Below are 26,514 nucleotides of genomic sequence, written 5' to 3'. Positions count from 1 at the left end.
TCTGTTACAGCTTGTTTGAAAATATCCTCCCTTTTAGTTGGTCCCAAATATAAATGTAAAAAATATAAAGTATTGTTGGCCCCTGTTTTAAGTCAATCTGGAACAAACTGATTTCCTCCACTGGCTATTCCCAATCACTGCATCTTCTCTCCTAATCTATCCTTGTCACACACATTCCCTCCATGTCGCTGTTATTCACCATCTTATCTTGCAATACTTTATTTTGGACTTTCAACTGGATATTCTTCAAATCAAAGCATTTTAGAACTTAAAAATATCAAATACAAATAAAAAAACACATAGAAAGACACCACTAATACTCCAGGGTTGAATTGTCAATCATGATTAGAAAGTGGAGAGAAAGAATTTCCTGCTCAAAGTACTCCATCTTAAATCTATATCTTAATTCTTAAAGGGATTTTGGAGCTGAAGACTTCCAGACAGTTAAATTTCTTTATTATTACAGAATCTTATATTTTTAGAGTGATTAAAAGTGCCACCTGTTCCAGATTTAATAGTGTCTCAGCTTGTGTTATCACCACTATCCTCATATTAATTAATGCAAAGCTGTCCTGAGAGTTCAGAAGCAGTGACTGCCTGACTCAAGAACTTAGCCAATGCTACTGGAAGGAACATTTTACCCTGTTAAATTTAAGACACAAGACTATCACAAAAATCTCAGATTGGGACAGTTCAGCAACAGGATTTTTAATTTTAATGTATTTTTAATTTTGCTGCTTTTATTACTGAAGAATAAGATCATTCAGAAATTTCTACAGTAATCTTAGAAAAGTATATAAGAATTCCAGTACATCTATGTAAAATGTACCCTTAGAATTAAAATACAGACCTCAAATGCCCAAGATGTGTTCCTTTTCCTAGTGTTGACTGATAATATAGCTTTGTTTAAACTCCTAGTCTGTACACAGGTGGATTTTCCCACCTATAAAAACACCAATATCTAAAAAATATGCTGAACTAATAATACTGCAGCAATATAGACATTTTAGTCTTAAAACATGCTACATACATAAGGAGACTATCCTAGAATTCTGCTTACACATCTAACGTGTTTAACACCTTTTGCATATCCAGCATCCAGACTCTGCATTCATGTGCCGAGTTGTCTGTTTTTCTTAATAAAAGTTGAGGCAAAACATGCCTTTGTTTTGAGAGTTATACTCAGATTATTTTTATGCTTCCCTTCAGTCACATGTATATGAACAGTAGATTTTCTCGGTTTAGCTTGTCATAGCAAAGCTGTTTATAACATTGTTATCTGTATCAAGAGGTGAGAACAAGACAGTAGCTGATACAACTGCAAACAGCAGGATCAATTTTTCCCTATAATAATAACAAAATCGAATGGAAAGGATTAAAAAAAAAGTAATTGAGTTTCTTTTTATACTACTTTGCCCACATCACAGCTGTGATTCCTAATACTATCAATTCCCTTGGAAAGTTTCCTCATACACTTTCAAATATTATGTCTGTTTACTGTATCTGCTGTTGTCCAGCCAGCCCAATATACTCCATACCCAGCCCAGCCCACCACAGTACCCGACGTTCACTTTGCTTGTGATGGAAGCTGCATCATTCTGCAAATTCTTAAGAGAATTATGTGATCTGAAGCAAGTTTTCACTACTTTTGTTAAGCACAGGACTTTTAATGACTCAGCAAGAAAAGCAGAAAAGTAAAATAAGAGGGAATTTGATAATTTAAACAAGTAATACTTTGGTAACTAACACACACAATGAGCAAATGAAAGATAAGATCATGAATCCCCATGAGCTTGGAAACCTGTAATGCAGCCTGGCCACTGCTATTAAGAGGCCATAAGCTTTGTACTGAATTTACAGAGCCTCAGCACTGGGGTTTGACAAACCTCTGTCTGAAGGCTTGCTGGCCATCTTGTAGAGCTTTGTTTTACTTGGATTAGCTGTGACAGCAACTTTTTTTAATTGTTCAGGCCTCTGTGGTTGATTTGTTTTATTTTTATCTTCACAGGGTACTACCAGAACTACCAGATATAACCAACTCACAGATGGACAAGAACTGGATAAAGAAATGCAGACTAGAAGCAGAAGAAAACTGGGTTTGGGGAAAATGAACAAAGAAGTAATATCTAACATAGATAAATGTCCCCATATCTAGAAAAGTTGGAACCATAGGTCAATAAAAAAGACAGATGTAAAGCACGTTTACTAAATATATAAAAATTATCCCAAAAAAGGACATCAGAAGCTAATGACTTAGAGTGTTACTCTCACCAGCAGTCCAAAGCTCCTGACTTCTGACTGCATCAAACCTGGGACAGAACACTCACGGGCCTTCATGATTAGATAGATGCACGTGTCACCAGACATTCACAAAACTTCTTTCACGACTTCTCTTTATGTTGAAGTGTATGATGCTTGTTCTTAAATATATCTTTCTAAATTGTCTTCCAATATCAATAATGAATTCCACTTGGGTTTTCATTGTGTGCTTTATGATGCTAAAATCTGAACTGAATTAATGCTTTGTTCAGCTAATTGTAAATGTGCTATTATACAAAGCAAGGAATTACAGAAATTACTTGTAATTAAGTGTACTTACATAAAGCAGTAAAGGTTTTCCTCATAAAGTAGCACATCATGGAACAAAACTGTTTCACTAAAATCTCACCTTAATTTGATGTACAAAAAGTAAAAATAAAAATATCAACCTATATAAGAGCTGCTAGTATAAAATCATTTACCTTTATGTCTATATTCAGATTGACAGCATGCATAGCCTTCACAAGTATCAAGCAGTTGTGCAGAAACTGTTGATAAGTTCTTGGATTAGTATACATCCTTATAAAGTGAGTAGAAATCTAGAGAAGACAGAAAAATCAAACTCTTAATCTTCCACTAAGCAAAGTTACTGATTTTGTATTTTCAGTCCTTCAGCAACCCATAAAATCTAAATTTCGAACTGAAATTCAATGTTAAGAATATACCCAGTTAAAAATTAACACTGAAATAATCCCCCATGAGTTGCTAAATTTTGTTGTTGCTTTTTTTCTTTTTAAAAATACTATAGGCCAAGAGTTGCTGTAAAGGAAACTTCCCTGTCTGACCACCCAGGAGCCACTCTGGGAGTCACCTGAGCTGGGACCAAACGCCCATCGCAGCAGTGGCTCCAGTGAGCCGAGGGGTGCCCTACTTGACTCTCTACTCCCCACACTCACACAAGACACCTGGATCCTTAAAACAGTTCAATCTTGGTGCAACAGCAGAATAACAGCTCGAGCTGGTGCCTCTGAGGAGGGACCCCAAACAAAGGAAACTCTGGGTCACCCAGAGCTCGACCTGCAGCTGCACCCCGAGCTGCCTGCACTGAACGTATTCCTGAACATTGCAAAGGAAAATCAGGCCTGAATAAGGCCACTGATGCTGAAGAACTGTATAAAACTTGCACAATATTAAGAAAATTCCTTACCAAATATGGACAGTAAGCTGCCACCTGTGCTGCCAATACCAGACCATCTAGAAGATCTTGGTCAAAATTTACTATCCATCTCCTTGGTGGTACTCCACCTGATGGAGAAACAAAGCAAGATTAATGAGACACTTCTCTCCAAGAGGTTTATTTTTTTTCTACATAGATATGATAACTATTTGAAATCACTGAGTAGAGGAAAGAACAGAAAAAGGAGACATCCATTAACATGTAGAGCTTCCCAGACATATTTTTATTCTAGAGCCATGGTTGAAAACATGAAAAATCTCACCTAGAATATAACAACTATTATTTATACACTCTGCTACAGCCTGTAAGAGTATTTATCACAGTAGAATGGAAAGCAAGTAAGCTAAACTTAACCTCATAGGTTAGGAACCTAAACATGTAAACTTTTTATTTTTAAAGGCCTAATATTAACAGGGTGACCGAAACTCATGAAAATACGAAGGAATCCTTTAAAGCTGCAACCTTTAAGTACATAAAAAGGAAAAGGTTATTGATATTCTTTAAGATAATATTAAATTATGTGGGACAAATGCAATATAAATGAAACCAAAGAGTTAATTCCTGCAGCATAGATCACCGTTTCTACAACTGTGTTGTAAAGGCCAACTCCTCACAAGGTTAGATAATTTTTTATATTTCTAATGTGTTTATTTAAAATAAAACTGATTATTAAGAAAATAAATATAGTTCATTTATAATTTCTCATTTGGAGCATCCATATCTTAAGTATTTAACACAGCATTTAAATGACACTTTGTCCTTAAGAATCCTAATAAATCATAGGAAGAAAACAGTTACTTGAAAACACTCAACCTGAAGTATAAAAAGTTACTGACATACCAGTAACTAAGTACTTTAAATCAGTCTATGCCCAACTGCCAGTACTTTCCTCTCTAGATAATATGCTGGTTTTGAGGAATGAACACATTGAAGCCGATCTTAAGAAGAACAATCTGGTCACAAACTCTCAGGTACTAAGTCATGCCTTCTCTGTTGTATTATTTGCAGTTTCTTCCAACTTCTATTGCAAAGACATCTATTACTCAGGTTTTTGTGTTTCCATTACTGTCTCAGGTCCGAGCTCCCAAATTCAGGAAATACTTTGGACTTCAGCCACAAGTAAGGTTTTCAGATAGACTGGGATCATGCTTTCTCATATTGGACCGATTATACAGGTTTCACTTCACTATTACACTTTTTAAAAAAAATAGTTCAGCCTACAACAAAGTCCTGTACCATATTCTAAGCAAAATCTATCTTTCATTACTCAACACAAGAATAGACATTATAGACTACAGATGACTCAGTATCTGAAAAACTTAAAATATCTACCACTTCTCATCAAATCTTTGTAGATACTTCAGCATATTCATACAGTTCTAGCAAGAAGAAACAGGAACAGATGCTGCAGAAGCTTAGCAACAAAGGTATGTAAATTCGTCTGAGCTTAAATCTGTGACATTGGCAATGATTTTAGTCTGCCACTTCTTCAGTGTGGTGACGTTTAGGTTTGGTCCAAAATCCCTTATTTTTTTATGTTTATTCTGTGAGTCAATTTAAATATTATTCTAAATATTCATAAAATGTATGCTCATTAAAAAAAAAAATAAAAGAATATTTGAATTACTATTTCACTTTCTATAAGTTTTCAAATCAAAATTACAACATGCATTAAAATTTCACTTTTTCAAAGTGTTCTTTTCCTTATTGTTCAACTGAAACAACTTTTTTTCAAGCAGAAAACTGACAGGTTAGGAATTCTTGATAAGTCCAGATTGGAAGGTAGAAAAGATTAACTCTGACAGGATATATAGCAACTCCACATTACCTGTGACAGGAACTGATTACAGTAAATATGGGCCTCAACAACTAAATTGGAACAGTACTAATTTTAACTAAATTCAGACCTCTATTTTGGAAATATCTACAGTAGGAGATATTAATTTCATCCCACCTCTTTGGTAATCTGCTTACACTTATTTCTAAAGTATCTGATGCAGTCACTGCAAAAAAAATACTTTAAAAATAGCAAAATACATTTTTAAAAGCTTACTTTGTTCCTAAAAAGTCAGTCTTTCTAATATAAATCCATCATTTTATTGATCATTGTTCATACCTATCAAAGATCAATAAACTGTCTTCTTTTTTTTTTATTAATAGAATTCAGACTCTCAGCACACAATATCGGTATTTTTAATAAATCACCATCATCACACTTCTATTTTTAACTGTCTAAAATTAACTACTTCTACTTTATAAAGTTCAATATTGAATTTTATTTATGATTAGTCATTCAGATTGATTTGCTCAGCCTGGTTATGGAAATCACTAAATCATATGTTTTGAACAAAAAATAAAATTTACTGTTTATTCGACTTTAACTCTTTAAATTTGCCGCCTTTAGTCTTCTGGTGGGAATATTACAAGAGCACATTTTAGCAATACCAGTTGTCCTTAGTATCACAGAATCACAGAAGGGTTTGGGTTGGAAGGGACCTTAAAGATCCTGTGGTTCCAGCCCCCCTTCACAGGCAGGGACACTGCACATAGTCCCTGTGTAGTTTCCTGCGTCTTCAAATCCTTTCTTTCATGTTGATTGATTTGTCTGTGTGCCAGCAAAATGGGTGTGGGAATAAAGCTGGCTTAAAAAGGAATTTTCTTTAATTTTTAGTCTGGATCACTCAACCCAGTTTGCAATGCAGGAACATAAATGTGTCGCTGGAAATGAAACATGGTGGCACTATTGTTCAAAAAGCATTTATTGAACTACAGCTTTACAATCTATGTAAGTCGGAGCATAAAATAAAAATCCCATGAGGTGGAATATTTTCCCATTTTAACTAATTAAATACTTCTATAAGCATTTTTGTTGTTTTTCAGTTAATCCTTCTGCTATCAATCAACGTACTTATCTCAAATGCTTGTGAATAAATTAGTCAGAAAACATAATGTATTTTTCCTAATTACATCAAATCTAGCAGAACATCTGCCAGCTAACCACTCTACAGTAATTAAGTTTTTAAATATAATTAGTCAATTTTTGTAGAAATAAACAATGGAAATCAGAAGTATTACTCAGGATACCTCATTTTCCCCTGGGCATGTAAATAAATTGAATTTCACTTATATTGGTACTTCTTGAAAAAAAAAAAAATTACTAGTGGATCTTAAAGATTCTCGGCCAATGTCATGATGAAAACCTGACTGATGGGTGTTGTAGGCCCAAAATAGATGAAAACACAAACTCTAACAGGTAACAGATAACTGTGTGGTTGGGAAACAGGAGAGGAAATTGTCCAAAATTTAACTTCTGAATTCTGAGACAGATTCCTTCTACTTGCTAGCTGCCTCCCATGGGGACTGGTTGCAAATTTTGATAACACTAAGAGTAAAATGCCACACTCTGAGTACTCCCATTAACGAAGAGGAGTGAGACAGAAGCCTCAGGCTGATCACGAACTGTGCTCTGCACATAAACTATTTAGACTGGGAAATCTGGGGACTTGGAGTTAAGAAAAGAAAGAGGCCAAAAAGAAACATTCTCAAAAAGAATCAGTGGTCTTGAAGAGACAACAGGGGACTGGAAAGAAGGTGAAGATGTTCATAATTGGAGGAAAGACCTTGGAAGTGGGAAAGATCCTGAAGATCAGAAATATCCAGAGAGATGCCAGTGGATGTGGAGAGTGGCACTAGACCAGTGTCTATGAGTAGCAGCACAGTATGAACTGACTGGACTTTTCCCTGATGTTCTCAGATCAGAACTGGTCTCCCTGGCACAGAGGGAATTCAAGGCCCTGTGAGCAAAACACTGTGCAAAGCAACTGAGTGTGTGAAACTATCAAACAGGGTGAGCTGGTTCTATGATAAACCCCACTATCCTGACCCAATCACCCATGTTTTGTTCTCTGTCATACCGTGAAAATAGGTGAAAATTCTTCATAAAAAGCAATAACCAAGCAGGCTTAACTTGGAGGGAATGTGCAATCATTTATGAGTGCAACATTTACTACGGCTATGGAAACCTAAAAATATACTGCAAGGGGCCTTGAGGTAAGTGATCTAAGATGAAAGTAGTTTCGTTTCAGTTGTTGATCCCACTCAGTGCTGAGTGAAGCAACATTCATAGTCAATTCAGTGATTTTGGACTAACTTAATTCCTGTGTGTATTTTTTTTTTAATAGGAAACTCTTTTTTTAACTTGTAATGGTATCATACTGCATACATTTAGTAACCAAGCATAACAGCATTGTCCTCATCTTTCTTGTGACAGGTTAAACCAACCTTTGAAGACACACTGCTTTTGTTGTTCATGTTAGAAAGAAAGAAAGAATAAACAAACTCATTTCCAGATAGAAGCAGCAATGTTTTGCCATGGCAGTCTAATTAGTCACCTCCTCTCTTTTTTTTTTTTTTTGTTTTCATTTATTTTAAAAGGCCAGATCCATTTATTTTTGTTTTAAATATGGCCTTTAAAAAGTCCCTGCAACACATTTTACATCAATCACTTAGTACATAGTGTCACTCCTAATTCATCCTGAATGTAGAAAAATCAGATTTGTCAAAACCAAAATTTATGTGGGAATGTTTTCACTCTCTTTGCCCACAAAGAGAATGAAAAGAGCAAACTATCTTCACAGTTATTCTTTGGATTGAATTTGGTCTTATCCTGCTGAACCAGTAGCATGGCTACTGCATTTTGCAACACTTTTTTTTTGCCACAATCTGTTATTTTTCACAAAACCAAAAAAAATGTTTTTACATTTGTATGACTAGATTTGAAGCCTCACGATTTTATTGGTAAGATAAGAAAATTATTGTCCAAATGGGGATAATCCAGAGAATGTCTATAACAATTTACACAAAAATGACAAACCACCTGTTTGCTGACAGAATAGCTAGCAAGTTACCATAAACTCCTCTGGGTAAAATTTGGTCTATTTATTTGACATGTAGATGATTCAATGGATAAAGGAAAAATACTATACATTTAACTTCATTAAGATTTTTATTCCATTCTGTCTCATAAAGAAGTATTCATTAGGGTACTGTCAGGTGGAGCATAAACTTCACTGAAAAACAGTAACCCTATCAGCTGTCCACAAAAAAGGTCCTAAATTGCATACTCTCCAATATTTTCATGTGCAATTTGGAAAACTGCATAGAATTACCTTACTCCAGTCTGGAAATAATATCAAGTACGTTAAAGAATTGTCTTTGGGAAGAAAAACTGGCTGCAAATACTCATGAAGGACTATCATTTAAGATCTTGAATAATTGGAGTAATGATCTGAAACAAATGGGATGAAATCCAGTAATGATGCTCGCAGTGTACTACACTTAATTAAGAATAATTCATTACACGAATACTAGATGGAAAATTGGATAGAGGGAAGTTCTGCAAAAGAGAATCCAGAGAAAACAGTAAATCTCCTACGTTACAGAAAAAGCAAATATTTTGCTAAGATACGTAAACAGGAGAGTTGTATCACAAGCATGTAGACTAATCCTTTCCCTTCTCTTCAGTTCTAATAAAGCCTCACCTGGTATCAAACCCAGTAGTGGGCACCAAACTTCAAGAAAGAGATGGATTACTTAAGAGAGTTTATCAGAAGAAAATGGAGCTGAGTAGACAGAAAGACTGAAAGAATAGCAATGTTCTATCAAGAAGGGACAGAGGGAGAAATTGAAGTAGAAAATATCAATCTGCAAATATTTGTAAAGTTACTAGAAAAGCAAAGTAGATTCATTGCACATCATATTTTAGAAGGGAAAGGGTGGACTTAAGCACTAGTAGAGAAAATTTGGGGTTATGTTAGACAAGAGGAAATTCTTTCAAATAGAAATGAGTGGGAACTTCTGGTAGATATCACCTAAATTGGACCATGGAATCTCCTTTTTCAGAAGTTTTTTTTTAACAGTCTAGCCAAATACCCATCCAGTACACTAGAGGTATATTCAGTTTAGTCTTTGTGCATGAGAATAAAGCAGATTATTAATTTTCTCATTCTTCATTTCCTACCTTCTGGGATTTACTGTTGTTTTTTTCCCAGTTTTACTTTTATTAACTGATCCATCAGGATGCTCACTGGCTTCCTGACGTAAGCAGAAAACTAAATAAAAAAGTATCTCTTTGAAGAGTGATGGTAACGTTAGTATTCAGAGAAAGACTCCAAAAAATTACTAATTGGATTAAGAGTTATCAGCAATCTCTGAAGTCATTGTTCCCAATGGTTATGCAGTTAAACATTTCACTGTTTCAAAGTGGTTGACACATCCCACCGCTAACAATTAAAATTAAATATTTAAAACTGTTGCCCCCTCTTCTGAAAACCAGGAAGAAATTATACCCAATCTCACTCTAAATACATAGAGGAAAATATTCTTTAGCATCAGTTCCACCAAAAAAAAAAAATAAAAAAAAAAAATTGGTCAGACAAAATCATGATCTTTCCAACAGACACTTAAACAAGTTCTCCATGGCAAACACCACATTAATTTTCTTCTGGAAGAAAAAAAAATGACCACATAAAATTACTCTTAGTCTGAAAAGAAAAATTCCATTAGGAAAGGAAAAGAAGTTGTAATGCAGAAGTATGATATATTGGTATTATCTGGATAAGCAGGAGTATGATGCATTGGTATTATCTGGATAAGAAGACCAGCAGAAAAAAAAATGGTCTTATACCAAGTTTTAAAACTCTTAAGGGATCAGATTTAGTTCGATCCTCTATGTTTAAGAGTTATTTTATATAAAAAAGTAAGAATAGTAATAAATCTTTAAATAAAGTACTGTATTTCTTGTGAAGCTGTTCTGCTGTTTTCACAAGCAATAAAAAAGTTAAATTCTTGCTATCAGTTGCAAAATCAACTGATATATGTCTAAGGAGGCACAAGAAATGCCAAGGATAAATCTTCTATTACATAGTCACAAGCAATTTTTTTCAAATTCTGAGTTACTGAAAAACAGACAAAAAAATATAGAGAGTCAGGGTAACATTCTATAAAAGTTTTCAAACCAACCCAATACATTCACATAAGAATCTTGAAGCTGTTGGCCTTTAATGATTAAAGGTATGAAATGGGTCTTTATAAGAAATTGATAAATTAGACTGAGTTACTAACAATTGAATGGTGATATGACAGCAGTCTGTATAAGTAGGCATGACACAGAATGGGAACTAGACATTGCCAATAAATTTGTGTATTCCACTGAGCTATTTAACAAAGAAAGAACCAAATTACAGAATTAAGCAGCATGCTCAAAACAAAATATTTTACACACAAGAGAGATATTAAATCTACTTACTGCTTCAGAATAGTATGATACTAGAAGTCTGCACAGGTTGAAAATGCAATTAAAGAAATTCACAGAATGAAAATCTAGTACAGCCTTCTGAAATAGTCTTGAGTTTCAAATCAGGATACATAAAAAGTATTTCTGTACATTTGCACTGTTACTCATCTCTAAATAACTTCTATTGGAGGCAGAATATTGAGCCAGACAGACTTTTAAATTTTCACAGTATGTTCTTTTAATATAAACTACTTCAGTAATAATGGTTTATAATATTATATAACAAGTTCTTGCTCTGGAATGTGAAAATCTCTGGAGGTGAAACAAATCTATAGCTATAATAACGCCCATAGTCCTGCTCCAAGTGCTTAAATCTGGTACTGAATAATGCAGACATTTACAGAAGAAATATGTATCAATAACCTTCCCTGTAAGTGCTAACATCAGAACCAGTACAAGGTTTGAAATGATGGTACTGAAGTATACAAGAGCAGGAGAAAGATGAGACAAAATATCTATTTTAAAATTTTTTAAAAGGCTATTATTTATTATTTAAAATTTATTTAAGGCTAAAAAAGTTAATTTATCTGCCTTCAGAACATATGGAATGTGTGGCTACATTTTTTTTAAAACAAAAAACAAGAAATCTTTCATTAGAGACAAAAGGCAAATTACAGTTCTTACATCAGGCAGGATGCTACAGCTTTTGCTCATCAAAACTGATAATTATTCTTCCAAGAACTCCTGAAATATCAGGGAGAGATTGATTTAATACCACTGTCAATTCATAATAATTCTAAGCAGAAAAGTTCAAGAAGCACCACACGGGGCAATGACAGGAAAACAGAGACACTGAGGATATGTCTCATTTATTCCCATCTGTTGCAGAATGTTTTTACCCTGAGGCACAAACATTTATCTTCCTGCTCCTAAAAAATTTTTCCAATAGTCTTTTGCTCTCTATGCAGTTTTATTTTCATTGATTCTTATCCCAAACAATATCTTAAATTGAGAAATTTCTCAGGTTTTTATGCTTCACATAAGAACAGTGCTATCTTATATCAGTCACCATTTTGTTGCTTTTCAACAGAAAGTTTCCATTTGTAAAGAGAACTAGCTTTAAAATCACTGAATGGTACTGAAAACCTCTAGATTAAAATGTCACCTTCAAAACTATTTTTCTTTAATGGCATTTATGAATCTTGGGAGGTCCCTTTCCCTGAAGGTGTGATGTCATATCATGGCATTTCACTTATAGATCACTTTGATTTAAAATGCAGTAAATCACAGCGATTCACAGCAGACCTGGCTTCCATACTGGCTTCACAATGAATATTACAGTGCCTGCATCATCGTCTTTTGTAAAAAAAAGTTAAATACTGCTCTCAACACATTTCACTGTGTGATGCTTACAATGAATTAACAGAATCTTTCTCAAACCTCATAGTCTGAAAAGTTTTCTCCTCACAAAACACCTGAGGCTGTATTACTAAAACCCCACCTGTACCAGATTTAACCTTCATATTTGGCATGCACTGCAGAAGTAAGTAGCATTAATTACACAAATAATCAGAACACTTATTTAACCCAGTTAGCAAACACTGCAAACACAACCTTGTTTGGCTGAAAGCAGAAGAGCTGTCTGGGCATCTCATAATATATTGCAAGTAAGGACAAAATTTCTTCCTAAGATGTTGTCTTATTATTTATACTTAGATCATTTAGGTTTTCGAGGGTCAGCATACATGTATATACTTAAATACAGCTTTATATATAAGCATACATGTTACACATACACACACATATACATGTATGCATATATGTACATACAAACAGATACACAAATATATGGAGACGTAAGAGTTTAGGCTTCTTTTTTTTTTTTTAAATCTTTTTAACAGGTTTCCAAAGAAGAACACTTGGAATGTTTTCAATATAGGACTCCAAGAACTATCTTTCTTCACACTTATTTCCCTGAAGGGTCATAATGCCAGACAGTATCAATTGTACAAAATGGCTTTTTTATACTACTCCAAAATATAAAAAGTTAAATTAAACATGGAGTTTTGATTATTTCTCAACAGTGTATAAACTTTAAACTCAGAAAATAATTATTTTCCCCTTTTTTTATTAAATAAAATCCTGATATGATCCTGTGGGTTTTTCAGCTATAGAATACAAATTACGATGCAATTCTTAAACATGGAGTAGTCAAGTCAACAAAGAAAAGCAAGCAAGACTCAAAAGCTTACTTATTGGACTTCATATTTACATATTATGCTTCATTCTTATGCTCTACTGTGGAAATCACGAAATATAACACAGGAAAATGGTTTAAAATCGCTAATTTGTATTTCGGGAAATATTTTTAAGGATTTATCACTCAAGAAGTATGTTCTCTTGTGATATTTTGTTGGAAGTCAGGCTTTTGATAATCATGATAGTAGTTCATTAGATAGTCACTTCCCCTTCTTTAATTCACCTTTTTATTATTTGTGTAAAAACCAATATTCATTAATTCGTAAAAGCCTGGTTTGCACTGAGAAAGTCTTATATGAGATTACACAAGATTTTTCCTTTCTACTCTTCAAAGAAAAAAAGTATTCTTTAGCTATTGTTTCTCAACTGTCTCTAAGAACTATCAAATTGAGAAGCAAAAATCAATGGACTCCATAAATATCTTTTCTAAAACCTGGGGAAAGAAGGGAGAGAGAACAGAGGACAGAGGAAGAAAAATTCATTAAAACACAGGAAAAAGTGTACTTCTTAACTGCTATGCTAGAAATAACCTTAAATAAAAGTTCTATAGAATCTGCTTTAAAACAAGAATTCTACTTAATTCTCATACAATTTTGCCAAGATATGTAATCTTACTAAAATATTTCCTTCCTCAACCTTTTACCTGCAGGTACCATACTGAATTGATGTCAAAATTAGGAAAAAATAAAAATAAAAACCACTGGCAGTGAAGTGAATAAAATGCATCAAAACCAAAACCGTCCTTATTGAAAATAAGACTCTTGAGAGACACCACTATGCCTAATATTATCAGGTACACCTACACTGGCCCTGGATTAGAATTTCTCTTCCCTCTTAGGCAGAATTTCCATTCCAAGCAGATTTTCCAGTAAAGCAAAGATGTATCTACTCTGGAGACAGCTTTTGGATCTCAGATGTAGGTTGACTGTTCAGGTATTGTTCAATTTAATAGCTGCCATATTCTCTAACAATTTTATATTAAACATAGAATTATCTATTTTTTTCAAAATCTTCCTGGTATACATTCATCCCTTATTTCCCAAAACATAATTTAACTTTTTCACCATGGTAAGAATCATAATTAATAAGGAAGAGACATACAGCTTCTCAGGTGGCCACTTAATTCACTAATCTGCAAAGTTTCCTACTGTTTAGGGAGTACAGGATTTGAATTACAGCATTCCAATACTCTACCAACTTTTTAAGAGTTTTTCCTGACTCTTACTTTCTCATGCTATTAGCAGTCAGTCTTTCAGAGAGAAATGTTGAAAAAAAATGTGAAGATAAGGAACAGTAGAAGGTAACCTGAATATTTATTACACTCAAATAACTGATGCTTCCTCTGCTATCATTACTACTGCCGATATAATGCCTTAAGTGGGTACTGAATCTTACATTTCATGTATAATTAAAGTCTCAGCACAATAGGCAAAGCTGCATTTTGAAGTTTTATGGTATTTGGACTCAAGTTTCAACATTCCTTTCCAGTTTGTGGTCAATAAGACATATTACAAGCCTGCCCTTACAAAACATAGGTGCTTTTAAAATGTAATTATTTTTCAGTAGCAGTATGGAGAGAAGATATGGAGATAGTAAACTCCTTGTTAATGTTCTCTCTAAGCTATTGAGATCTTAATTCTTGCAAGAGAACAATTCTGATGAATGTCATGATTATCTTCAACTTTAGAAGGGACTAATAAAGACGTATATTTGAAACCTCTCTGCACTGCAGCAGCTTAGGCTTGTCTCACTGTCACATTTCACTTTAAGTAGCCAAGATATCAGAGGAAAGACAGAGAAATGTGGCCTGGATAGATCTTTATTTAGTGAGAATTGATCACCCAACAGACTGGTTTGAGTTGAAAGCAGATCCATGGTCAAGACATATTGCTAATCAGGGCTAAGTATTCAAAGCAGAGTCTTTGGATGGTAATATGCAGGTACATAAATGCTAAGAAAAAGTGGTAATTGCTCTCTGATCTGCACTGCAGTAAGAATTAATTAAAAACAAACCACCTAATTCTTCTCTTAAAATTAGTGATATTAAGCAAATAATAACAACAAAAATACAAAACTGAGGATATTTGGGACTTTCAGCTGAGTTGTATGAACACTTACTATACTCTGACTGACGTTTTTCCTTATGACACTTTTAACTTCCTCTGAAAAAGCCTGTTTAAGCTTAATTTAAAGCTAATGTAACTTAAAATTGTCACAATATCTGAGTATAAATTTGATGATTAACCTTATCATAAAAATTAAAGGACCAATAGTATATCAGGACATTAAATCTGCTAAGATACATAAGCCCTTCTGCAGTGGATGACCTTAAACAACAAATTCAGTCTAATGACCCTGAGGGACATCACTGGTCACCAGTCCTCAGCCAGACTTTGTGCCACTCACTGACCATAACCCTTTAAGCCTGGCAGTTCAGCCTCATTTCATTCCGACTCACTGGCCTCTTAACTAGCCTGCACTTCATCAGTTTTTTTATGAGAATGCTAAAGCCATGCCAAAGTTGAGAAAAAACCATCCACTGCTTTCCACCTGTCCACTGAGCTGGTCATGTCATCATGAAAGGCAATCAGGTTAATCAAGCATGATTTGTAAATTAAATTGCCTTTGTAAATTCATGGTGATGTCTCATAAGAAGGTTTCTATACCTTGTATGTTTGGCAATGTATCCAAAGATTGTTTACTCCATCCCAAGAAACAAAATGTGGTTGACTGGTCTGTAGCTTCCCAGATTCTCCTTCTTTCAGATAGGAAAAACATTTCTTCCAAACCTCTCCCAAACTTTCCCCCCTGATTGTCCTGACCTTTCCAAGGTCACTGAGCATGGTCCCAAAATTACATTGGCCAGCTCCCTCAGCACTTGTTGGTGCATCCTATTGGGTCCCTTGGACTTGTGTTTGTCCAGTTTGTTTAAGTGCTTGCTAATCTGATCCTACTCTACCAAGGCTAAGTCTTCCTTTTTCCAGATTTTCCCACTCCCCTAGGAGGCCTGCAATTGCTCAGTGACAGCCTTGCCAGTAAAGACTACGGTAAAGAAGAAGGCATTGAGTATCTCAAGTCTTTTCTGTGCCCTTTGCCAGTAGATTCTCTGCCCCATTTAGCCAAAAGAACAGCACAGCAGCAGACACCAATTCATTCTGAGGCAATAAAAGCAAAGCAAGTAAGAGGAAAGTGAAGGTTAAAACAGAGGATTCAGAGATATTGAGGCAAGTCATCTGTGGAACAGAATAAAAGATCACACAGCTAAGAAATTTGGTAATGCAAAGGTATAACAGCCATACTATGAATTTACAGATTTTCAGAATTTTCTCTTTTTTGGTTATTAGATTTTCAGCAATGCTCATTTATGCAGTTTTGTGAGAGAAATGGAAACAGAAGTAAAATAAAAGGGTATGCTTATGTGCATACACCAAGCTGTTTCTGTGTGCCCTACAGCAAACACAATATAGAACTCATGAACCAAAAAACCTACAAAGAAGTTGAGATAGCAAGGCAGTATCTCTAATTTTCCACACAGAGAAACATATATAGTCTCCTCCTTCTCATTCCAATCCTGCACTTCTCTGAAAGCAGTAAAGTATAATTAAGTGAAATTGTAAGAGATAACTGTAATGCAGATAAATGTCCCCTGGTAGTAACCACAAAATTCATTTTCACCTGTGACCTAGAGTCAAAGCTACAACCACATCTACACAAATGAATACATCAACCTATTGAGTTATCTGTATGATCAGAATGATTTATTAGATTTATTAGATTTTCTGAGAACCCCAATATTGTAATTAAATTGTTCTCTTTGGGTGCCAATTTTCAGAAGCCTTTAGAACTAAATAATTGCAAAAAAACACCCTACTTTACAATTGCTGACAATCATTGGATGACTTATTAAAAATAGACTCATTTTAATATTGTCATTTGTTACATAACTACATACTCTAAACAACACTTGAAATAATTCACTCCTTAAAATGCATTATTTGTACATATTCCACTTGAATTTTTGTAGCTTTTTGGTCCAGTAGTGTCCACTAGATCTGGACTTTAGGGTTTAGGTTCACTCCTCTCATCTTTAGAGAATATAACTCAATTAAAATTTTAATGCTAAATAAGATGCATTTTGACATTTACATTCTTCTCCATGAGTTCCCACAGACCAGAACAAGGTCAGCCATGCCTCCCCATCTGTATTACTGAAGCCCACAATAAAGAGAGAAGACAGTTGGGATGAGGAATACATCCATGCAGTATTTATGAGGAGGCACAACACTGCCCAGATATAGCCATTCTCTCTGCAAGTTGCCGCCTATACACACAGGACTCAGATAACACCCAGCAGAGCAGAGTGCTTGCATCTGTGAGACAGCTCCATTAGACACAGAAAACAAAAAATAATACATTGCAAATGCCTACTGTAGGGCATGTTACTTTAGCTAGGAAGCTCCCTGAGTTAATCATAAGAGCAGAATCAAGCCAAGAGCTGATAGCTAGAAATCCATTTCTATTGGAGGCAGGGGTATAGACTGACCTTTCAACCTTATCAGCAGAATTATTCAACACATTTGAGAATATCCAGTTTAATTTGCTTCTATACAGTAAAGGAAGAGAAGCAAAGGGATATTCAAAGCATATGGTCAAGTGAGACTTCTGGAAGATGATATGCAAATAGATTATCCATAATTCAGACAGGTCAGAAATCACTCAAGGTAAAAATGACACTAGACAACCTTTTCTATACATGGCTTATGAGCCATTCTGGAGGCCTTCCCTGCTCAACATCAGACTGGCCTTTCTAGGGGTTCACTACCCATTCAGAGTAATGCTGAAAAAGGCAATGAAGTTAGGGTCAAGAAGCAAAAGGGGAAAATCATACAAGGAAAAGGAAGTAATAATTATTAGTGGTTGAACAGTTTTATCAAATTTGAATACCAGAAATGGCTAGATCAGTCTTAAATAAAAAAGGTCATTTTATCTAACCTTATCCAAGCAATCATGAGAGTCAAATTGCTCTTGCAAGTAGGACAAGATTTATAATCTGGAACCTTAGTCTCTATTACCTTGTTAAATGTCATTAGAATAAAGGACACACAAAAATTCTAAAAATTCTGAAAAGTTAGCTCTCAAACACACCACTATAAGCACAAATACTAACAACTCTGTATGAGTATAAACAGGAAAATTAGGATAAAGTAATTACTGTTAGCACTTCCTGACGTTATTAATGGAAAGAAGAAAGTGAAAAGGTTCGCAACACTTCACCCTTTATGCCTAGTTCAAAATGGTAAGATCACAAACAACACAGAAGGTCTATCATAAACAGTACTGGTCAAAAGATGCTGTTCTTGGAACACAGAAACACAAAGAAAAGAAATACAAATGGGCAGGCAAGGACTTATCCCCCAAAACATACTGTCGATTATAAGTTTTTATGTATCTCTATGAATAACAACTGTGAAAGTCTACAAAAAGGAGTGTTAGAAGGAAGAGCATAGTGAAAGAATTCTCACCTTTTTGACAATCCTTCCACACGATTTTTCGATTTGTCTCATAATTGTTATTCAACCAGGTGAGGATTTTTCGTTCATATGAAGAATATATATTACTGGATAAAGGTTCTGGTTTTATTCTTGGCATGTTCTGCATGCTTTCCAAGCTGGATGGGTCAGTTTTGCTATGGGAAGAAACACGTCGAAGAACAAACACCTGAAATGATAAAAACATGTTTTAAAGCATGAATTGTAAAAAGAGTTTCAAGTTGAAGGATTAAAAATAAGCATCAAATTCAAAAAACAAAAGCCTTTCCAATACAGAAAAGGTTAAAGAGTTTACACATTAGCATGGACTCAACCATTACCCAACACCAAGGTGTTGAAAGGTCTCCAGGGTAAGATGTACAAGAAGCAGCTGAGATCACTCGGTTTGTTCAGCTTGGAAAAGGCTGAAGAGTGATCTCGTCACAGTCTACACGTTCCTCAAGGGGAGCAGCACAGACAAAGGGGCTGATCTCCTCTCTCTGGTGACCAGTGATAGGACACAAGGAAAGGGAATGAAGCTGCATGTTCAGTTGGGATATCAGGAAAAGGTTCTGCACCCAGTGGTGGTCGGTCACTGCAACAGGCTCCCCAGGAAAGTGATCATAGCACCAAGTCTGTCAAATTCTACAAAATACAGACTGTACTAAGATAACATTTCCTAGCAGCAACATGTTAACTGACTGTTAAAGTATTATAACTAAAAAAACTACAATGTTCTCACTCTTCCTTTTTCCTTCTCTGATACAGAGGAGTAAAATACTTTAAAGTATTTAGTTTTACAGATCTGTTTGGAAAAAAAAAAACAAACACAGAATATACTACAGATCTTTTTCAAAACAAGATTTTTGGCCATCAGTTCCTCGAAATTTTGTAGCAAACATATCTGCAGTTTACCTTGTATATCTGCAGTAGCACATCTGTCCAAGCTCGTTTGCTCACTGTCTCAAATGTGTCATCCTCCAGGATGAATATATTCTTGTCACTAAATCTGTCTGAGGTTTTCACATCTCCCATATTCAACTCTGCCTTCAGAAAAAGAGATGGGATTTATTTTCCACAGTCATTTCAGCAGTTTGGATGGAAATTCACAAGAGGACAATAAGGCATCAGTGGCATAAATGACTGGTAACATCTACTATAGTGCAATAGTGACCAACAGTAGAACCATTTACAGTTTGCCACTATCTCAGGAATAAGAACTACAATACAGAATTGACAGGAGTTGAAAGCAGCAATCAGGAAATAGGGGCAACAGACAAGATAGAAAAAAGAAAAAGAAAAAAAAGAAAAATAAAAAGGAAAAAAAAAAGGAACAACCTACTTTCAGTATAGATTTTTGGTTTTTCACTTTAATCCATATCTTGTAATCTTCAGGTTCAAGCAGAAATTCTGGCATTACGTGAGGAAGATATGCCCCTATGTTTCTGAAATTGTAAAGCAGGAAAAGTTAATAGGTAGAAAAGATAATTGTTTTTAAGATATATAGATATATAGATATATATACACTCACATACACATACATACTGGAAGTCTTATGGGTGTAAGTGAAGGTATTTCAAAATTCTGCTAACTGCTAAACTGACCTGCCACCCCTTCTCAAGTTGCTAATAAATGCAATAGGAAAAGTAATTGTAGTAGAAAAAGGCAACTGCATTAGAATGAATACCAAAAAAACTAATTTTCAAGTGAAGAAAGACTATTCTTTACCTCAAATGACATAGTTTAAGCAAATGAGCTGGAAAGGAGAAAACAATGAAGAATTTTTAAGTTTGTTTTTCTCAGAGGAGCAGAAAAGCTTCCTGTCTTTTAGGTCAGGAAGATTATCACAGCGTAACTAGATTTAAATTGTTCTCTGTGGTTTTGACATGGTTAAAGTGAATAAAAATCAAACTAACTTTTCTTGTTATATAACCAGTCTTTCATTCAAATGAAGTGATCCTATTTTTCTGGTACCATACAGTCCAATATGAATTTACTTTACACATTAAAAGTCAAATATCAGTTCAAAATTTGGACCATGAAAACTTATTTCTCTTCCCATAGAATTATACTTTTCTAGTAACAGTATAATCTCAGTTTCCATACTTTACATGGTGACATTATCTTTTCATATTATTGAAATGTCATGTTTCTTTCAATTATTTGCAAGTTTTTAAAAACAAAAATACTTTATTCAGAGACTCCAAACCAACGTCAAGTTAATAGTCTGGTTCTAAAACTTACCATGTCTGAAATTCCCATTTTTCATTCACCCATAGAATCTTTCCAATGAAAACCATTTTAATCTTCAGCTCTTCCCGAATAATAGAAGACTGGAATCTATGCAATATTAATCTTCTCAAGTATCCTAACTTCCTTTTGATGTTTTTACTTGGAAGGTACATGGGAATAGGTGTAATCTACAATTTTCTTTCCAAGAAATACTACATAACAAGGTTACATGTCATCACAGTAAAGCTCTGTGTAACTGTATGTTCTCATAATTGGCTGCATTTTGCTACTGAGGAACATTCTTTCAAAAAAATTCCTCTTCATTCAGGTGAATATTTAAGCTGATGCCAGCTCTCCAAGATCAATATTTTCACACTGTTAAGACATTTTTCCTCAAGACACAGGACTTGCAAAAACTTAGTTGTACTATAAAATACCCAAGCTCTTCCTATACTGCTGCAGTAATGCATCAAGGAAATCCTCTGAGTGGAGGACAATAAAACTGATACTTGGAATGTTTCCTGAAACAGTGAGCAACATCCACCTGCCTTGACAAGTGGAAAATTTAAAATACAAATTATGCTTTATTTGAACTATGCTGACCAGAAAGTAGTGGTTGGTGGAAAAAATCCAAGAGCTATCTGCTGACTTTCCACAAATCACAATAAACGTGCAGGGATAGCAGATCACAGATAAATTATTCATATCTCAGTTGGCTCTAGAAGTCTTACCATCACTACAGACAGTCATGACAGCAGTACAGATATTGTACATTTTTGTGCTATGATCTATAAACACCCATGAAGAAATGCAAATATTCTAATTGATCCTAAAATGTACAAGTAGGAAAAGTATATCCATAAATCAGGAGGAATGAAGAAATATTAAAGGATTCACATAAACTAGAAGAGGCAGAAAACTAACAGGATGTGGTAACGTTAAGCACATACTGAGCACAAGTTTAATTATAGAAGGGTTCAGACTGGAAAAGACCTCCAAGATTATCAAAATACAGATAAGTACAGGAATTTAGCTAGAACTGCTTTCCTATGAAAACCTGTGTTTTTCTCAGATCGTTATGTATTACTAATTCATATCTAATCAACAGACCTCAACAACTTCCATTCTGTGTACAAAAGATGCTTGACTTAGCCTTGACCAACTGGCTGTTGCTTCAGTTCTGCTCTGAATACATCAGTGACTTAACAGACAAAACTCAGTAAAACTGAAGTCATTTATTAAAATTTAGCTATTAAAAGCTTTAAAAAATTCCCAAGCAACCACCTTAAAAACACCTAAGTAATTCTTTCCAATTGTTCTTATGCACAGCAAAAAGGGTTGGGATCCACTTACCCCAAAACTCATCACTTTAAAGTATGCAAAAACCATCATTTATGCTGGTTTCAAGACTCCTAGAGTCCCGAAAAAGCTCAATGGGAAGACTGCACAGAAGAGCCATCAGGTTCCATCAAGAACATCAGTGGAATGGTAAGAACATTACTGAAAAACTTCATCTGACCATCTACTGAGTCTGCCTAAGTATTGAGGTTGAGAGTCATCTTCTTTTGCAATAAAGGAAGCAGAGTTCCTGTGGAATTTCTGTGTTGAATATAACTTACCAAAGGACACTTTGATTAGTGTAAACTGTAGAGGACAACTTTGGTAAAAACAAATTAAAGGTCATAATACATAAATCTTACCTCACCAAAAAAAAAAAAGTATCAAAGAAAACCTACAGTACACCATTCAGTTGGAATCATGTTTGAACTATGCTAATTGAAAAGAGTGGAAAGACAAGATGGATGAATGCATATTTCATCATACTTGTACTTACTTGAGGAAAGAAAGCAGTGCCGAATGCTGCCAGTGGAGCTGTAACATTCGTTCTACTGGATCACGGGACAGTAACTGGCTCGCTGCAATGCCTGGTAATGATTCTCCATACAGATGGAATAACATCTCACAAAACCCCTTATCTTTGCTGAGGTTTCGTGTAAAAACCTTATCTTGTGAAATAGTCGTCTGGACTTTACACACATCGCTAAGAGAGAAAAAGCCTTTGATATTATTCTTTTAAATGTACGAAATGATCTAAAATTACATGTATCAGAATGTTAAGTTTAATAGGTCATGCATCAAAAACAGCAGCATGAAGGTCGAAAAGTATAGCGATTTTTCCTTCTTACACAATTTCAAGAATTTTGAAGTGCATGTAATATTTAATATGTGTATGTGAAATACTTCATACGTAACTTCGTGTTTGTCAATGCTTTCTACCAAACATAACTTTGATTCCTATCATGTTTATAAATGTCTATGTGTTTGTGTCCCAGAAAAGTGGCTTCTTCATTATTTAGTAGCAAGCTAGATAAAGTCAGCTAAGTGATGCCCCTAAGACTGATATATTTCCAGGGTGTTTTCAAGACTATGAAATATTCTTTCCCATATGTTTCTTGATCTTTAGATCATGTGAGGAAAAAATGACATTGTTAAACCACTAGAACTGTGATCATTCTGGGAGAAGAATCAATTTCAGTTCAGAGGGTGACATAATTTGAACTGCCTATTTAACATACACTGCAACATGATATGCCAGAGCATAAAGGTTGAAAATATATTTTAGAAAGTTAAAAATAATCCCTGGATGACATTTTCATATAAGCAGCACATATAAGCTATAATTTTAATAGAAAACTATACATTAGAGCATGTTTATATTCCTTAGATCACAACCAAAACACTTTAGTAGATATGTGCCAACATTTTGTTAGACAGACATGAGTTATCTGTAAGCAGGTATTAATTACCATCTCAGCGAATGAGGTATTGAAATAGGATTCTGTCCCTTAGGCCAGCCAAAGAGCGTGAACCAACTCTTAATAGCAGTTATAGTCTTTTGAAAGAAGATGTACTCCTCTTCATCTTCATCAGGAGAAAGAGATAATTCAAGTTTATTTTTTTCCCTACGACTTCGACGGACAACTTCACTCTCTTCACTTACAACTTCACTGTCTTCACTGGCATATTCAGCACTCTCATTTTCAAAAGCAGTATCCACCTCTGAATGATACACACACACACACAAAAAGAAATCCTGAAAGATTCCTTATTTCTCTACTTTTGTCTAGAACAAAAATATTTAACACACAATTGTTTCCAAAAAAAACCAAAAAAAAATTCAGACAACAAATGATCAGCTTATTCTGAGAGTAAACAATTGGCGTGCAGGTGTCTTTGGAATAGAACAAACCACTGAAACAAAGAAAAAAATACCCAAACAGCAAAAAATAAATTCAGATATGGCTTACAAAACCACAGACAGCAATCTTAAAGAAACAGTCACACAGTTCCAACAGATACAGCTTTGCCAGTCAGTCAGTGCTAGTTCCCCACCCGAACCACACAGCATGGCTAAGTGATCAGTGTTCAGACACTATATCAGTTACTCTATAGGTATAATTAAGCCCACATCTATAAGCCTTTGGACTTTTCTCCCCTCTTTTAGGCCTTCTCTCTCCTAGATTCTGACCAGTTCATAACAACAATATTATTGCACAAAAAGATAACTAGGAAAACAATTAATTTCTGTATAGCACAAGTAACTTAGGTAACTGTCCTTGAAGATGTATTTTAATACCACTGTTGCAGTTTTAATGTTACATTAAATGATGCAAAAATTAAACTAGCTGATACCTTTGTGAATAAAAAAAGGCTTGTTGGGATTTAAGAAGAAAAAACAATTCATTGTGGAGGAAAGAGACTTATTCTTTACAAGATCATTGAATATATGTGTTGCATTATACCTGATAGAGAAACTTCACCTGAGCCACTGGTTCCACCAAAGGAACTTGAGGAAATACTGTGGGAAGGGGATTGGGGTGTAAAACACGGATGCAAAACAACTTCTGCACTGCTGCTGTCTTTACAGTCTGTAAAACAAGATGGAAGTTGCACTTGAGAAAACATATTTTATTGTCTGTGCTCTAATAGATTATAAGTGGATAGCTGCTTCTATATTTTCCTACTTCATGCTTCAATTAATCAAGTAGCAGTTCTGATTTGACTCATCATGGAAATCTCCCTTCAGTCATTAGACTGGGGGCCAGAAAAAAAGTTTCTTGCATATTTTTTCCATTAACTGTATGTTTTACAGGATGAGTTTTCCTACTTGCTGAAAAGCACCCATCAAAACAATGCTAATTCAAGAATTCTGTCATGAACAAAACATTCTTAAGGACTTTTTGATCACAGCTGTGTAATGAGTCTCAGCATACCACTATCAAGCTCTTTCAGACCCAACAAAAAATATTTCAGAAACCAAACTCAGAAGTAAACTTCATCAATCCATCATTCTGAAAGAACATATGTTCTGACATTCTCATGTTGGCCTATGATAGGATTAGAGGACCCTCTGCCAGCTACTTCTGATGTCAGTCCAGAACAAAAGAGGAACCAAGTATAGTTTCTAGAGAAGTAAACACAATACTAAGAGAAGGGAAAACTTTGTATGATTAACATTTGATTGCTGGCATTGTTAATTGTATCATCTGGAGCAATTGCTGTAAAACAAGAGCATGGTGTCCAAGTGGAAGCAAAGCCTTCCTGAATAGCTTTCAAAGATATGGTTTGGTCATATTAAACTCCATTTCACACCAAAATAGTCTATAAAAAAACACATAAAAAGACTCACAGAATTTAGTGGTAATGACTTGCTTCAAAATTGATACAAACTGACAGTGTGAACAAACCAATAAGCAATCAATGCAGGACAGAAATATCCAATCATTAATGGGAGATCATTTCTTATAAAACCATTGTTGGCTTAAACCTCAAGGGAAACCTACAAAGCATCTTAAAAAGACAACTTGCAAAAATGATCTATTGGTCACACAAAACAAGGAAAAAGAAATAAAAAAAATTACACATTAATAAGAGATAATACTCTCCCCCTCCCCCTTTCCTATCATCATTTTATTGTGTTATAATCCCTGAATGATATGGTACCAATAACTACAGTCTATAGCGGGGAAAAACCCCAAAACATTGCCTGCCTTTTTACTAATCCCTTTTTGAACTTCACAAGTACTAATTCTCTTTGCTCTTAAATACTCCAAGTAACACACTTATTTTAAGTTAATGCAGTCTTAGAATTCATTGTTTAAAGTTAAATCTGTTTCAGATCTAAGGACTTACTTGCTTACCTGAAAGTCTTGTCTCTGTAATCAAAACATATCAGATCCCAACAGCTACAAAAAAAATACAATTATTTACCCCATACTTGAACCTGCTTCGAGAAGGAGGTTGGACTAGATGACTCCCAGGGATCCCTTCCAACCTGAATTAGACAATGATCCTAATCTGTTCCCATAAGCACAGCCACATGTACAGAGATTACAGATCACTGAGGCAGAGATGGGGTCAGCAGGGGAGCACAGGCAGAGATATAGAGACAGAGAGGCAGGTAGAGAAACATATTACAAAAATATTTCTGCTCTCTGATCACAGGCTTTTATTAGGTCTTAAAATACGGCTGTGCCATTCACCCTTCAAGGACAGTAATTAAAAAAAACCTTGAAAATAATTCACAAGAGGCAAATAATGATCATATTTTAAAAAATTTATTCTCTATTATTTGGGCCATTTTCTCTACTCACAATAAAAGCTTCACAAAACGTCCTGTAAAATTTAGGTTTGTTCAATATTTT

At 34.8% G+C, this 26,514-nt stretch overlaps 1 protein-coding gene across 2 annotated transcripts in view; it reads right to left on the bottom strand.

The window, feature by feature from the left end:
- CFAP47 (cilia and flagella associated protein 47) overlaps nt 1-26,514 on the bottom strand; it is a 269,686-nt gene that overhangs the window by 187,694 nt on the left and 55,478 nt on the right. For both annotated transcript variants that reach the window (XM_027638424.1, XM_027638431.1), the window contains exons 28-35: nt 24,613-24,738; nt 23,617-23,869; nt 22,644-22,850; nt 19,920-20,022; nt 19,493-19,624; nt 18,572-18,767; nt 3,467-3,564; nt 2,742-2,858 (exon numbers count right to left, since the gene is read on the bottom strand). In XM_027638424.1, the coding sequence (XP_027494225.1) occupies nt 2,742-2,858; nt 3,467-3,564; nt 18,572-18,767; nt 19,493-19,624; nt 19,920-20,022; nt 22,644-22,850; nt 23,617-23,869; nt 24,613-24,738 (1,232 nt within the window). The remainder of the gene's footprint in view (nt 1-2,741; nt 2,859-3,466; nt 3,565-18,571; nt 18,768-19,492; nt 19,625-19,919; nt 20,023-22,643; nt 22,851-23,616; nt 23,870-24,612; nt 24,739-26,514) is intronic.

The sequence above is a fragment of the Corapipo altera genome, unplaced genomic scaffold, assembly GCF_003945725.1.
Source record: "Corapipo altera isolate COAL_440 unplaced genomic scaffold, ASM394572v1 0, whole genome shotgun sequence".
NCBI lineage: Eukaryota > Metazoa > Chordata > Aves > Passeriformes > Pipridae > Corapipo > Corapipo altera.
This window is presented reverse-complemented; position numbering and strand designations above follow the sequence as displayed.